Source organism: Schistocerca piceifrons, chromosome 3, assembly GCF_021461385.2.
Source record: "Schistocerca piceifrons isolate TAMUIC-IGC-003096 chromosome 3, iqSchPice1.1, whole genome shotgun sequence".
NCBI classification, from domain to species: Eukaryota; Metazoa; Arthropoda; class Insecta; order Orthoptera; family Acrididae; genus Schistocerca; species Schistocerca piceifrons.
This window is the reverse complement of record NC_060140.1, coordinates 944,665,538-944,678,672: the sequence shown is the minus strand read 5'-3', so window position 1 is coordinate 944,678,672 and position 13,135 is coordinate 944,665,538. Positions and strand designations below refer to the sequence as shown.

The following is a 13,135-nucleotide window of genomic DNA, read 5'->3' as shown; positions in this document are numbered from 1 at the left end:
AGATCCAATGACTGTTAGCAGAATATGGAATCGGTGGGTTCAGGAGGGTAATACGGAACGCCGTGCTGGATCAGCACCCCCTGTAAAAGAAAGCCTGTCTACGTAGTGTGTGACGTCACAAGATGGCTACACACATAGTCCTTTCTTCAACAGTTTCACGGAACAGTGCTTGTGAATAGTCGTTCGGCGAGTTTCGCGTCAGTTTACTATTATAGTGAATGGTGTTCCTGCGTTAGTGTACGTGATTTGGTTGTTTAGTTTCTGTGCACTAAACTGGTGATCTGTTTTTCTTGCCTGTGAAGATTTCGTTGCCTGCAAAATGCCGTATCGTTGTTGTGTGCCGAATTGTAGAGGAAATTACGACGGTGGACCAAAAGTAACTGTGTTTAAATTTCCGGAGGATGAAGCAATGAGAAAGAAGTGGTTGTCAAGTATTCGCAGAGATAACTTCACTCCTTCTTCAAGTTCAAGAGTAAGTATTTGTTTTGTTTATTTCTTAAAAGAGGTTAAGTGTGCTAACAAAGAATAGGCACTTATGCAGTAAGGAAGGTCAGCGACATTTTGACTAATATATCAGATCTTAACTGAATAAGTGCCGAAGAAAATAGCGTTTCGTTTTCTTGCCCTGGCAATTCTACAGTTTAGCTGGTATAGGTTATATGAATTCTGTATTCTGCAAGTTCAACCAGTATAGCCTAAGCACAGTCATACTTACGTAGTTAAATATCTCAGTATATCTTTATACTTACTGTTTATGCTGCCTGTTGTTAGGAATAAAAGTCGGTTTATAATTAAGTACGTGCACTTAAGATACAGACGATTTTCAATGTATTCTGCTTCTGTATTTGTGTTTCTTTTTGCTGTAAAAGTCTTTAGGAAGTTGCCTGTTCAAAAACAAGTAATGTGGTGTACCCAGAAATTGAAAATGAAGTAAAAACAGTGTCTCAGTCGCTTGTTTTTAATAAATTATTGGTGGGAATTTGAAGTCATTGCAAGGAATGTTACTATTAGGGAATATAGTAGGCTTTAGACTTAACAGTGAACCATAGACAGGAAAAATGAATGAGTACATGAATGGATTAACAGGCCATCACAAAATGCAAAGGGAGAAACTGTGAAAACATATAAAAAATACTTGTGGATTTTACAAATTCTTACTTTCTGGGTCTGGAATTTCAGATACATGCCAGTGGCCTACACAGCTGTCTTATAGATACACAGCTAAAGTACTTGAAAGCAATTGTGTGCTCATGTTTAGCCTAATAGGTAGCACATAAGTGGCAATGTATTAGTTCATCATACTGTCAGTTTTTATGTAAGTTATGAACTGATATCAAAAGCAAAACAGTGTCTATCTGATAAAAAGCACTACCTTTAAGTATTTCATAGTTCTAAAGGTTACACAGTGTTGACAATTACTTTGTATTATTCTGTTACTGTGTCACAGTTGCTTCTTGGATTACACCTGTGTGAGTTTGGTGTCATCATGCTTTCTTGTGTCCGAGGTGTGTGTGTGGGGTGGGGGTGGGGGGTGGGGGGGGAATAGAGCAAGACATTAAGCAAAAATCCCACCCCTCTTGTAAATATGAGCTTCAAGGCTAACTTATAAAAAAAAATTGTCACTGTTATTGAATTATGCTACAAACATTAGTCAATGTTTGTAATTTTTGATGGGGAAAGTACTTTCTTCATTTCACCATCTCTTTAAGAGTTTGTTGCCATGACATGTAACTGCATGTGTTTTGATATTGTAGTGTTATTGTTTATAGAGTTACTATGCCATGGCCACATTTATCACTTGAGCATTCTTCTGCATTTTAGTTGGGAGTCTATTTGTATTTTAGAACTAGAAACTAACTTTATATTCATAAATTGTTTTCACACTATTAATATTGTCATCACATTCAGTTGTAAGCACCTTTTTCATTTTTTATTCATTTTTAATTACAGGTATGTCATGTTCACTTCCACAAGGATGATGTTATTTGGGAAACACAAATTGTGGATGAAAGGACTGGTCAGTTATTAAGAGCCCCCCTTCTCAAACCACGTTTGAGACCAGATGCAGTTCCATCACTACTCCCAAACTGTCCTTCCTACCTTTCAAAGGAAGAAAGTAGACGTGAAGGGCCAGAGGAGAAAAAGCAAAGGCTTGAAAATGAGCAGTTAGCTGCAGCGTTACAATATAGTTTAGCATCACAGAAGGACTATGAAAACACTTTCAGCTTCAGTTCTTTAGAAGAGTTAATGTTGCGTACGAAGGAAGTGGATTTGCCCAACGAGTGGAGTGTGATCGAAAAACACAGTGATTTTGTTTGTTTTTTAAAGATAATAAGAAATCCAGCACCATTAATCACACATTCTGTCGTTATAGATAGTAATTTAAATGTTTCATTGTTTAAGAAAGATGTACAAATTAAGACATTAGGAAAAAGATCTTTTCCTGTAATTGTAACCAGTATCCATGAAATTGTCAGTGTACTGCAGGAGTTTTCAGACACAGATTGTGGGCACTCAGAAACTTCTGTAGATAGTATTGTAGAGATAGTGAAAGACAGTCTAGGAGTGCTGAAAGACAGTTTACAGGAGAGTGAAAAGGAGATGGTAGACTTTATATATGAACAAGTTAGTCTCATAAATGTAAAGAAATTTAATCATAGGTTTAGTTCTACATTTATGATACTGTGTTGTTTGCTATTTTCAATTTCATCTCATGCTTACAATTTTTTACGTAGCAGCTCATTAATGAAAATGCCACATCCAAGCACTCTGCGTAGGATCTGCAGCAAATTTAATGTGAATCCATCTCACGAAAGGCTTGGGGGAAGTAATTTCCTGTCCTATGCAAGACAGAAATTTCAATACTTGAACAGCGATGATGTCAATGTTGTTTTGAGTGTAGATGAAATTCATCTAAATTCTTATTTGGAATATAAAGGAGGTAGTGTTTTGGGCATGTCATATAACTCTGAATGTGCTGCAAATTCAGCATTTGTATTTATGTTGCAGAGTGTCAAGTCTTTGTACAGGGATGTTGTTCACATTTTACCGGTGAAAACCATTTCATCTAATGCATTATACGATGTGCTACTGGCCATAGTAAATGGCCTTGAACTAATAGGCTATAGGGTTTTTTGTGTGGTAACTGACAACAACAAAATCAATAGCAAAACCATGTCAATGTTTTCTCTGGATAAAGCTGTTAATATAGTTTTTAAACATCCATCTGATCCTAATCGCCCACTTTTCTTTTTAATTGATGCCATACACATTGTTAAATGCATAAGAAATGTGTGGCTGAACCAAAAAAATGATGGTAAAGATATGTTTTATCCTCAGTTTCCAGTTAGAAAAGAAGTGGAAGAAAATAAGTTTTCTGTAGCTTCTTTTAAAACACTGAAACAGATTTATGACATAGATTCCAGTTCTTTAGTAAAATATTGTCACACATTGTCTCTCAAATCACTTTGCCCTACATCATTAGAAAAACAGAGCATGAAATTAGTGCTGCAGATATTCAATCGACATGTGTCAGAGGGCCTTGAGGTAGCTAGTGATAAATTTGATTTGAGACATGCACCATCAACAGCAGAATACATTCGAATAATAACAAAATGGTTTGATGTCATGAATGTGAAATCAGTGTTTAAAGGGAAACACAAACAGAATCCTTATATGGATCCGTTGACAACTGATAGCGTTTCTATGCAATTTTTGCTAGATTTTCTAGACTGGCTTGATGTGTGGAAAGCAAAAGGTTTGTCAAGTGGGTTTCTCACAAAAGAAACATTTTTTGCTATTCAGCATACAACATATGCCGTTGTAGAGATTGCTCGATACTGTACTGAAGAGCTAGGTATGAGCTATTTACTGACAGCCAAGCTACAAACAGATGTGCTTGAGCGGCGTTTTGGAAAGTATAGACAGCTTGCAGGTTCCCAATACAATGTTTCAGTGACACAAGTCTATGAAGCAGAAAAGAAGCTTCGAATTCAAAGTGTAATGCCTTTAGTTTTATGTTCTCCTTCCTATGGCAATATCACAGTAGGGGCCATAAAAAATTTTATGTTTTCTGAAGTTGAAGAAACAGACACATTAGACATAGAAGTCAGTGTAACTCAAGACGATGTTCTTTCAGTGAAAGATATTGCAACGTCTTTAACTTTCATTGCAGGCTACTGTGCTCATGCAGTGATTAAGAAGCTGAAATGTGAGAGTTGCCTTAATGAAATTGTGATTGAAAAGGAGTTGCCAATAAACGAACATTTTAGTTTGATACAGAGACTTGATCATGGAGGACTAAAATACCCATCAGACACTATTTTAAATATGATTGTCTACACTTATATTGTCATCAGCAAACTTCTCAAAGAACATGAAAGAGATTTTCTTGCCTGTACGAATCAACGTGCTATTGCCTGTGCAGTAGCACTTGCTACTCTTCACGAAAATGACTTTTTATTATTTGATGGGGTATGCTGCAATGGACATTCATCCCAGGCAATAATGAAAAGTGTTGTTTGGGTTGGTGTCAATATATTTTTAAACAACTACTGTAAAAAGGTTAATGGAAAAAAAATTTCAAAAAACACTCAGCGAAAACTGCAAACTCTTACAACATAACTTTGAAATCTTTATCTTAGATTCTTTTTAAATCATTAATACAAAACCTGTCATCAGTAATATTGCCACATCAACAAATGCCTCTTAAGCTGAACTAGTCAGGTTAATCTGAAACTAGTCAAACTTACCAAATTGTAACTTATGGCTGAGAGTTTGTATAAATATTTTAATATACAGCTGCTAACAGCTATCAACACTAATAGCCTAACGTGAAATTTTTATCAAAGAAATTAATCTTTAATATAAAGAATCTTACACTATTTTTTTCTCAGTTGAAGTTGGGTGGTGAATGATACATACAGGAGGGAGGGGAGGGGGTGTGGCAGGCAGAGAGGACCAATAGTAATCTTTTTATAGTATGTGAAACCTAAAAATCAATTCGCTTGCTTTTCCGAGTATGACTTAAACCACTTCTTTGCTGCATGCCTTATTCATAGTATTTCTAATTTGTGTAATAAAGTTATGTGGCCCAACATGGCACATGCCTTTGACAATGACAAGACAATGCCATTTTGATCACCTTCCTTTATTATTTTGAGAAAAACTTACACGAACTGTGCTATAGCAGACTCCACTTTTTTTTGCAAACAAGGTTACTTTGTTTTGGTGATAAATGGGAGACAAGAGCAAAATTGCTCTATAGTTCTCTACATTCTCTGCAACACTTTTCTTTGTATACTAAAGTTATTACTTTAGCTTGTGATACATGTGAGAAATCTGCCAATTTGTAATGATTCATTAATTGTTACTGTTGAAAAAGCTACTATAGTATTTATGGATTCTTTAGGTAGACAAATTTCGATTTCACGTAGTGTTTGTGGTGTTCCTCTGTCTTCTACTACTGTCACTGTTATGAGTGCAGATGTGCATGCTGTGACAATTGCCTCTCTTTTTCTGAGTTTACTACTTTCTCTGCAGCTGTTATAACTGTTGTTTTCTCAACATTTTCTTATGTAGATCATGTTTGCATATATTTTACTACTAATACAAATGGAGAAGCCGTTAGGGGAGGGCTTTGCAGTACTTTCATGGCCTTCTTTGTGTATAATGATTGGCAGGTCTCCTCATCTAATAGTAATGTAATTGTGGAACAGCTCTCACTTCTGTTACAAGCACTATTGAGTGCCACTAATTCTCAGGTTGACTAATTACTGATCTCTTTAAATAGATGCTTGCTCTGTGCCATAAAGTGCCTTCTTGTTAGCTCATCTTTGCTGAGGAGAAAAATATCTGAGGTGGACTCTCAGGTATGCCCTTCTGTTGGCTTTTTGAATATATTTATTTATAAAAGAATATTAAAAAAGCTTAAGCCTGTCACAATTGCTTTTCACTCACCTAATCTAATTAATGTAACCAGATCATATTCCAACACCACTTGACACATTTTTGCCACATAACATACACTTACAGTTGGTAATTACTTGCAATTTACAGGGTGACCTAATGTAATGTCTATATGCATCGCCATTTTTCTACTACAGTGCTTTCATATGCATTCTTCCTACACAAAACTTTATGGTGCAGTGTTTTATTTGCATTCTTTTAGTGTCCCACTTAAAGACCTTCCATTACTACCCTGGAGATTATAAAATAGCAATTTAATCATTAATGTTGTTCAAAATTTATCATTATTATTCCTAAAATTATGAAACTTAAGTCTCAAGAATGTGGTTATTGTTAATGTTTGGCCTTGGTGTCCATAAGTCTTAATTATTTTGTCACTACATAGTATTCATGCTGTACATCTATAATTTTCTATTGTGAACCACTATAATCTAAAATTTTTCTCATTCCATGTGTTAGTGATTATTGACAAGAGTGTATGGAAGATGAACAAAAGAAATAAATAAATTCATTCATACACAGAATTTTTTTACTTAATTTGCATTCATTCATATCAGCATGGTCAGTAGATGAAACTTGTTTTCCACTTTTAAACAATTACCAGTATATATATTTTGGAATGATGATCTGTTAAAGTATTGCAACTAAATAGAGCTGAACCACCACCCCCACCCCTTTCCCCAAACTTACAGAAGGATGAAGTATCTAAGCCACTGGTGAGTGCAGCCAAAATGTGATGCCAAATGAAGGTAAGTGTTCATTTTTCACAATTATTTCATCACAGGTCACATCACGTCATAAATCTTCTCAACAGATGAAATGGAAGTTTACTTTGTAGTTGAAATTTATTTATGTGCAATTCATGCAAACAGTTTGTTTCAAAGTATATACTTCTTAGTACAGAAACATTCTTTCTTCAAAGGTATTCAGTTTAGAGCAGCGAAATTCTAACCTGGTAATCTGTATTTTGAGACCTCTTGTAATTTCAATACATAATGGAAATTTATTTAACTTACTGGGAAAAGAGAATTCATTGAAATTTGTATTGGCATACCAAAACTTTATGGCAATACCATTACATACTCATCTCAGGTCAGTGAGATTTTCTTAATGGAAAGAAACTTTCTTAGGGAAAGGTGCACAAACTGAGAAGAGATATCATATCATTCATTAGAACTGCATTTCACTTAAAAAATATTAACAGGAGAAATTTCTTTAAATTAAAAAAAAAAAGCATGAATACAAGGTTGCTGAAATGGTGGACTAAAACATATGTAGAACATGTCTTTCAGGGCAGTGTTAGTTTTTGAAACGACTCATACTATTGCTTATTACCAGTGCCTCTCTATAGGGGGTGTTATAATTCGAACACTATTTGCCCAATTTTCGTGTTTCTTTTTTTAATTAACAGGTATATCATCCAATCAGGTTTTAAAATGGATTTTGCTACATAAGGAATAAACAGCGGCAATAACAGTGACCGTAAAATGTTAGCTGCCAGTGTGCTACTTTGCAAAGTGCCGTCCACATTATTAGATCTGCGTCAAAGTGATGCAATATTTAACTTAAAAAACAGAACAAAACCCCTAAAAGAAAGTCCGCGAGAGCATACGAGAATCTTTCGCGGATGGCTTTCAATCAAAATTTTTGTCATTAAAAATCGTCTTACACAGGAACTGCAAAACGGAAGAATGGTGAATGGTGGTCAGCCATAAAAGATAAATGTATACCGTTGCAGACGTTTAGATTGGCCTTTTCGAGATTTACAATTTATACTACAGCACTTACAGTTTAGGAATGGTATTGGGAAAGAGCACACTGGTGGCAAACACTTCCACTTTGTGTAGCTGACGATCTTTGAACGGCTAACCAGACTGCCATCAAACAAGTCGTGACAATCCCCATTAAAGCACCTTTAAAATAAACTACAATGAAATGGGTCCATTCATTTGGGAGTTTTGATGCCTCAGATAATGAAAGTTATTACAGCCACTTTTTACATCGGGGCTAAAAGGTATGCAGAAATAAGTTACAGACAAAAGAACTGGGTCATTTGAGAAAGGAAATCTTGTAATTCATGAGAGAGGTATGTCAGATTTCTTTACGAATTTTCCTCGTACGGTTCCCGTAACAGTCTATTGCTGTGGCCAAACGGACTGCGAGCACCGGCACCAGACTACGTGCGTGACGTCACTGAGCGGGCGCGCAGGCTTTCCTCTATAGGAGGTGCTGGCTGGGTACCAACGGCCTCGTATCACTAGCAGTCGAGATGACAGGCATCTTATCCGTATGGCTGTAACGGATCGTGCAGCCACGTCTCGATCCCTGAGTCAACAGATGGGGACGTTTGCAAGACAACAACCATCTGCACGAACAGTTCGACGATGTTTGCAGCAACATGGATTATCAGGTCGCAGACTGTGGCTGCGGTTACCCTTGACGCTCCATCACAGACAGGAGCACCTGCGATGGTGTACTCAACAACGAACCTGGGTGTACGAATGGCAAAACGTCAATTTTTTGGATGAATCCAGGTTGTGCTTACAGCATCATGATGGTCGCATCCGTGTTTGGCGACATCACGGTGAACGCGCATTGGAAGCGTGTATTCCTCATCGTCATACTGGCGTATCTCCCGGCGTTATGGTATGGGATGCCATTGGTTACACGTCTCGGTCACCTCTTGTTCGCAATGACGGCACTTTGAACAGTGGAAGATACATTTCAGATGTGTTACGACCCGTGGCTTTACCCTTCATTCGATCCCTGCGAAACCCTACATTTCAGCAGGATAATGCACGACCGCATCTTGCAGGTCCTGTAGGGGCCTTTCTGGATACAGAAAATGTTCGACTGCTGCCCTGGCCAGCACATTCTCCAGATCTCTCACCAACTGAAAACGTCTGATGAATGGTGGCCGAGCAACTGGCTCGTCACAATACGCCAGTCACTACTCTCGATGAACTGTGGTATCGTGTTGAAGCGGCATGGGCAGCTGTACCTGTATACGCCATCCAAGCTCTGTTTGACTTAATGCCCAGGCGTATCAAGGCCGTTATTGCGGCCAGAGGTGGTTGTTCTGGGTACTGATTTCTCAGGATCTATGCACCCAAATTGCGTGAAAATGTAATCACATGTCACTTGTAGTATAATATATTTGTCCAATGAATACCCGTTTATCATCTGCATTTCTTCTTGGTGTAGCAATTTTAATAGCTAGTAGTGTACTTCCTTAAATTTTCGGGACGCTTTGGCTATTTTGTGTGTCACGTGTTTTCTAGGCACAGTGAAAGGGTACAGTACCGCCCAACATTGAAAATAGGTACGAAATTCTTGTCAGAACAACACATTTTTTGTGTAAAAGTAACTCAATTTCAATTAATACAGCGAAGCCGGATACCAGTGTGGGAAAGAATGACAATTTATTTATTTAATTGATCACATGTGCACTCCCTCAAAATAAATCCCTACATCCAGTTTGGTGAGATCTGTAAAAGGAATGAATGTATGGTCGTCTGCTAACCACAGATAGTGAATCGGAATATATGATCATCTTTGAGTCGATCCTTTGGCTACCTTTGGTGAGACCAAAGAGATGGAAGTTACCAGAGCTTTGAGCGTCTGAAATGTGGCTGACCAATAAGGTAGCAGGGTGCTTCTCCCACTTCGAGAGAGGTGCGAGAGAATCGGAATACGGCCATGTTTCAGCTACTCTGCCGCTGAACCTTCTGCTGTAAAGACCTGTTTTTTTTGTTGTGCTCCGTAATGAAAGAGTGGAGGCATGGTATGGATGTGGAATATTTAAGAGTAGTTAGAATTAATAATTTCTCTTTCACGGGACCTTTTGTGGGGAAAATTACAAAGTGAGGCAGGTAATTTTAAGGGGATTGTAGTAAACCAACGGTCACAATGAGCCCACGTGTAGTTATAAGTTGAGATACTTCTGTGAGCTTAAGCTGAAATATTTAAGAATTAATAGCGTGTGTACAATAAGCTGAAATATTTAAGAAATAGCGTGTGTATCATAAGTTGAAGTATTTAAGAAATATCATTCCGTGTGACGCTAAATTTAAACTCTGAGAGAGAATCAAGGTGAGTCGGCCGTTTTTCCAGCAACGCCACTTGGCTTGCATTGCACAGGAAGACGTGCATATATCTCCAGAGTTTACAGTAGGAAAGTAGAATTACAAAGTGGGGCAGTGACGTGTGAAACTGGGATAAATATTGATTGAAGTGGGAAAGCGGAAAGTGATGAAGTTGTAACCGTTCATTGTGTAATATTTCATATTGTTGTGTTGTGTATGTCTTGTAATTTGGGTATGTGTGTTTTGCATGGGAGTAGCAAGGTAGTTTCGAAAGATTTGTGGGTATGCCTGTTCCTTCTGTATCGCTCGATCTGGAGGAAAGTTTCGTGAGGATTATTGTGAGAGGCGAAGTGTGAGGTATAATAAAAGATCCACCATCCGATCCAGGGAGTGCACTGTTGCGGTAATTAGATTACGAGACCATAGTATAGAGATTCACTAACGTAAAGCCATGCCCACTGGGCGGAATTTCTCATGTGATTTTGTTGTAGGTTGTAGAATTTGTGTGTTTAGGAATAAATCAAATAGTGAAAAGAAAGAGATTGGTGGCCTTTTTCATTAAATTGTATGTTATCGTAATGTCCCGAATTTATATGAAAGCCGTTAAATCAAAGACAAAAGGTAAATGTGGTATTGCCAGTGCGTAGTGTACAGTCAGAGTTCTATAAATCACTGATAGTCAGATGCGTGTTTCCGTTGCGTATTATTCATACAGGAGGATAATTTGTAACTAAATAGTAAGATACGAGAATTCATGTTGCTCGATAAATTAAGGAAGAATCCACTCGTTTGGCAAACCACTCATCTTGCAGGCCTGACTGCTTGATGCCACAGTATGAGAAAGGCAAGTGGGTGCCTCTCAACAGGTAGCACCTGTATCGTTATGCCTCACCTACTTCATTGAGATAATCTACAAAATTTGAGGTTCAATTTAAATATTCCTTACAATCATTCTCATTGCCATGTATTTTCCTATTTACTCTTAAATGAACCAAGCCGATTTGCATTTAACAGTTGGTACACGGTAACTAGAGCTCAAACGAGTTACTTGGTTATCTCAGGTGATAGAATTTTCTGATTTTCTCTCCGATTTCACGTCAACAATAGTAGTAACCATTATGAACATTATACTTCACATTTCTATGCATGTTTTCAGCAGAAAGGTAGGTTTTCGTGCTGACGTAGGAGGGAGAGGGGCATTGCTTTCTTCTACAGAAAATATGTTTATCACGTTTCGTGTATCACTACAATAAACCGGGAGCATATTCCCCTTTCACTGAAAATAGCTGGAAGCCACGTTTTTTTATGATTCGTGACGTATCTTACAATGTACAATGTGGTTGCTCAGTTTCACCTACATTCAATTTTCGTTTTGCTATGTCCCCTATAAATCGTTGCGGTATTAACTGCCTAGGTAATTTTCTATTAACTTTTCCAGTACGATCATGTGCCTAGCTATGATCCATGCGGAAAACTAGTGTATATGATTGGACATAATTTTCATATCTGGACATAAACAGATTTACTTTCACACGTAATCCAAGTTCAATATCTAGCAATAATCTTCCAACCTCTAAAGTCTGTTCGAAACCTAATACGATTCAGTTTATTGCCATGAATTTTAAACATGTTATCTGGAAACTCTAAACTGGTCGTACACATTCAGTAATCATGGTGACATAATGTTTTATATGATGTGTGTAGTAATAAGTTACGTTATCAGCAACCATTGGTTAATATTACTATAGAAATAAAACGGAATATCGAAAATAAGAATCAATTAAAAATAACATAAAATAAAAGTAATTAACTCAGGTTCCCAGTGGATAACTTCCAGCTCGTATTACTATGTATGTTACTGGCAGCCTTGGAATGACTGAACGTTTGCGGAATAACTCCACCTATGCCTACTTCTACATGTGTTGTTGCTACACTATTCCACTTTGCCAACACAGATGTATGCGGGCCTTGGAAGTTGTCGAGTCTGTGCATAACTCTGAGGGTGGCCATAGCATGCCTAATTCCTTTCTTTCTTTCTATATATATATATATATATATATATATATATATATATATATATATATATATATATATATATATATTTATCGCGAATGGACCCAGAAGGATCACGCAAAGCTTTCTGACGTCGTTTCTTCCATACTTCTTTCATTCATTCTCCATGTTTTCTTTTTCTTTCTTCTGTCCATTTTGTTCCTGGTCTCTTTAGTGCTTCCTTCTCCGACAATACAATCCACTTTTCCACCTTATTTCTAAAAGTTTTTCTATCTTTGACATCTTTAAGTTCAATATTTGCTTTTTGTAAATCTAATTTTACTTGGCTAATCCATGGTGTTGTTGATTTGACTTTTTCTATGTAAGTGAGAATTCTGTTGGTGAGTCGTGTGGGGGGAAGTCTAGTGACATGTCCATAAAATTTTAATCTTCGCCTTCTTATTTCTGCTGCCAGGTTTCATATAGTTTCTGTGGTTCTTCTTGATTGTATCCGGTATCCTTCTTCTGTTAATTTTGGACCTAAAATCTTTCTCATAATTTTGCGTTCTTCTTTTAGTATTTTTTCTAAATCACATTTTGTGTGGAGTGTGAGCGTTTCACTAGCATATAGTGCTGCTGGCTTAATTACTGCGCAGTAGTGTCTGATTTTTGTGTTCGAGGAGATGCATTTTTTATTGTATATTTCATGTGTCATACCATATGCTCTCTTCATTTTCTGTTGTCTGATCTTCTGTGCAACTTTCTCTCCTCCGGTTGGCTCCAAAATTTCACCTAGGTATTTAAAATGTTTAACTCTATTTATTTTTCCATATTTTGTGTTCAAACTGTGTATATGGAATTTCGTACAGAAAAATTCTGTCTTTTGAAACGAAATTTGTAAACCTACTTTATCCGCGCATTCCTTAAGGATCTCTATTTGTTTGGTGGCGATTTCTTCATCATCTGCAAGTATGGCCAAGTCGTCCGCGAATGCTAAACAAGATATCTCCACGTTGTCTTTGGTTCTACCAAGATGGATTGGTTTCCAGTAGGATTGATTTTTTAATTCTTTTTCCCATTCCTTAATGACT

General features: G+C 37.1%; 1 protein-coding gene across 1 annotated transcript; it reads left to right on the top strand.

Annotated features, from left to right (window-relative positions):
* Positions 1-319: 319 nt before the first annotated feature.
* On the top strand, positions 320-4,195 carry LOC124789246. Its single transcript, XM_047256541.1, has 3 exons — positions 320-472; positions 1,951-2,625; positions 4,175-4,195. The coding sequence occupies exons 1-3, from the start codon at positions 320-322 to the stop codon at positions 4,193-4,195; spliced, it is 849 nt and encodes a 282-aa protein (XP_047112497.1).
* The last annotated feature ends 8,940 nt before the right edge of the window (positions 4,196-13,135 follow it).

Excerpts from the sequence above, each read along its gene's own strand:
- LOC124789246 (XM_047256541.1), top strand. The coding sequence starts at position 320 with ATGCCGTATCGTTGTTGTGTGCCGAATTGTAGAGGAAATTACGACGGT. Across the intron at positions 473-1,950 it reads CTCCTTCTTCAAGTTCAAGA|GTATGTCATGTTCACTTCCA; the intron begins GTAAGTATTTGT and ends TTTTAATTACAG. Across the intron at positions 2,626-4,174 it reads TAGACTTTATATATGAACAA|GCTACTGTGCTCATGCAGTG; the intron begins GTTAGTCTCATA and ends CTTTCATTGCAG.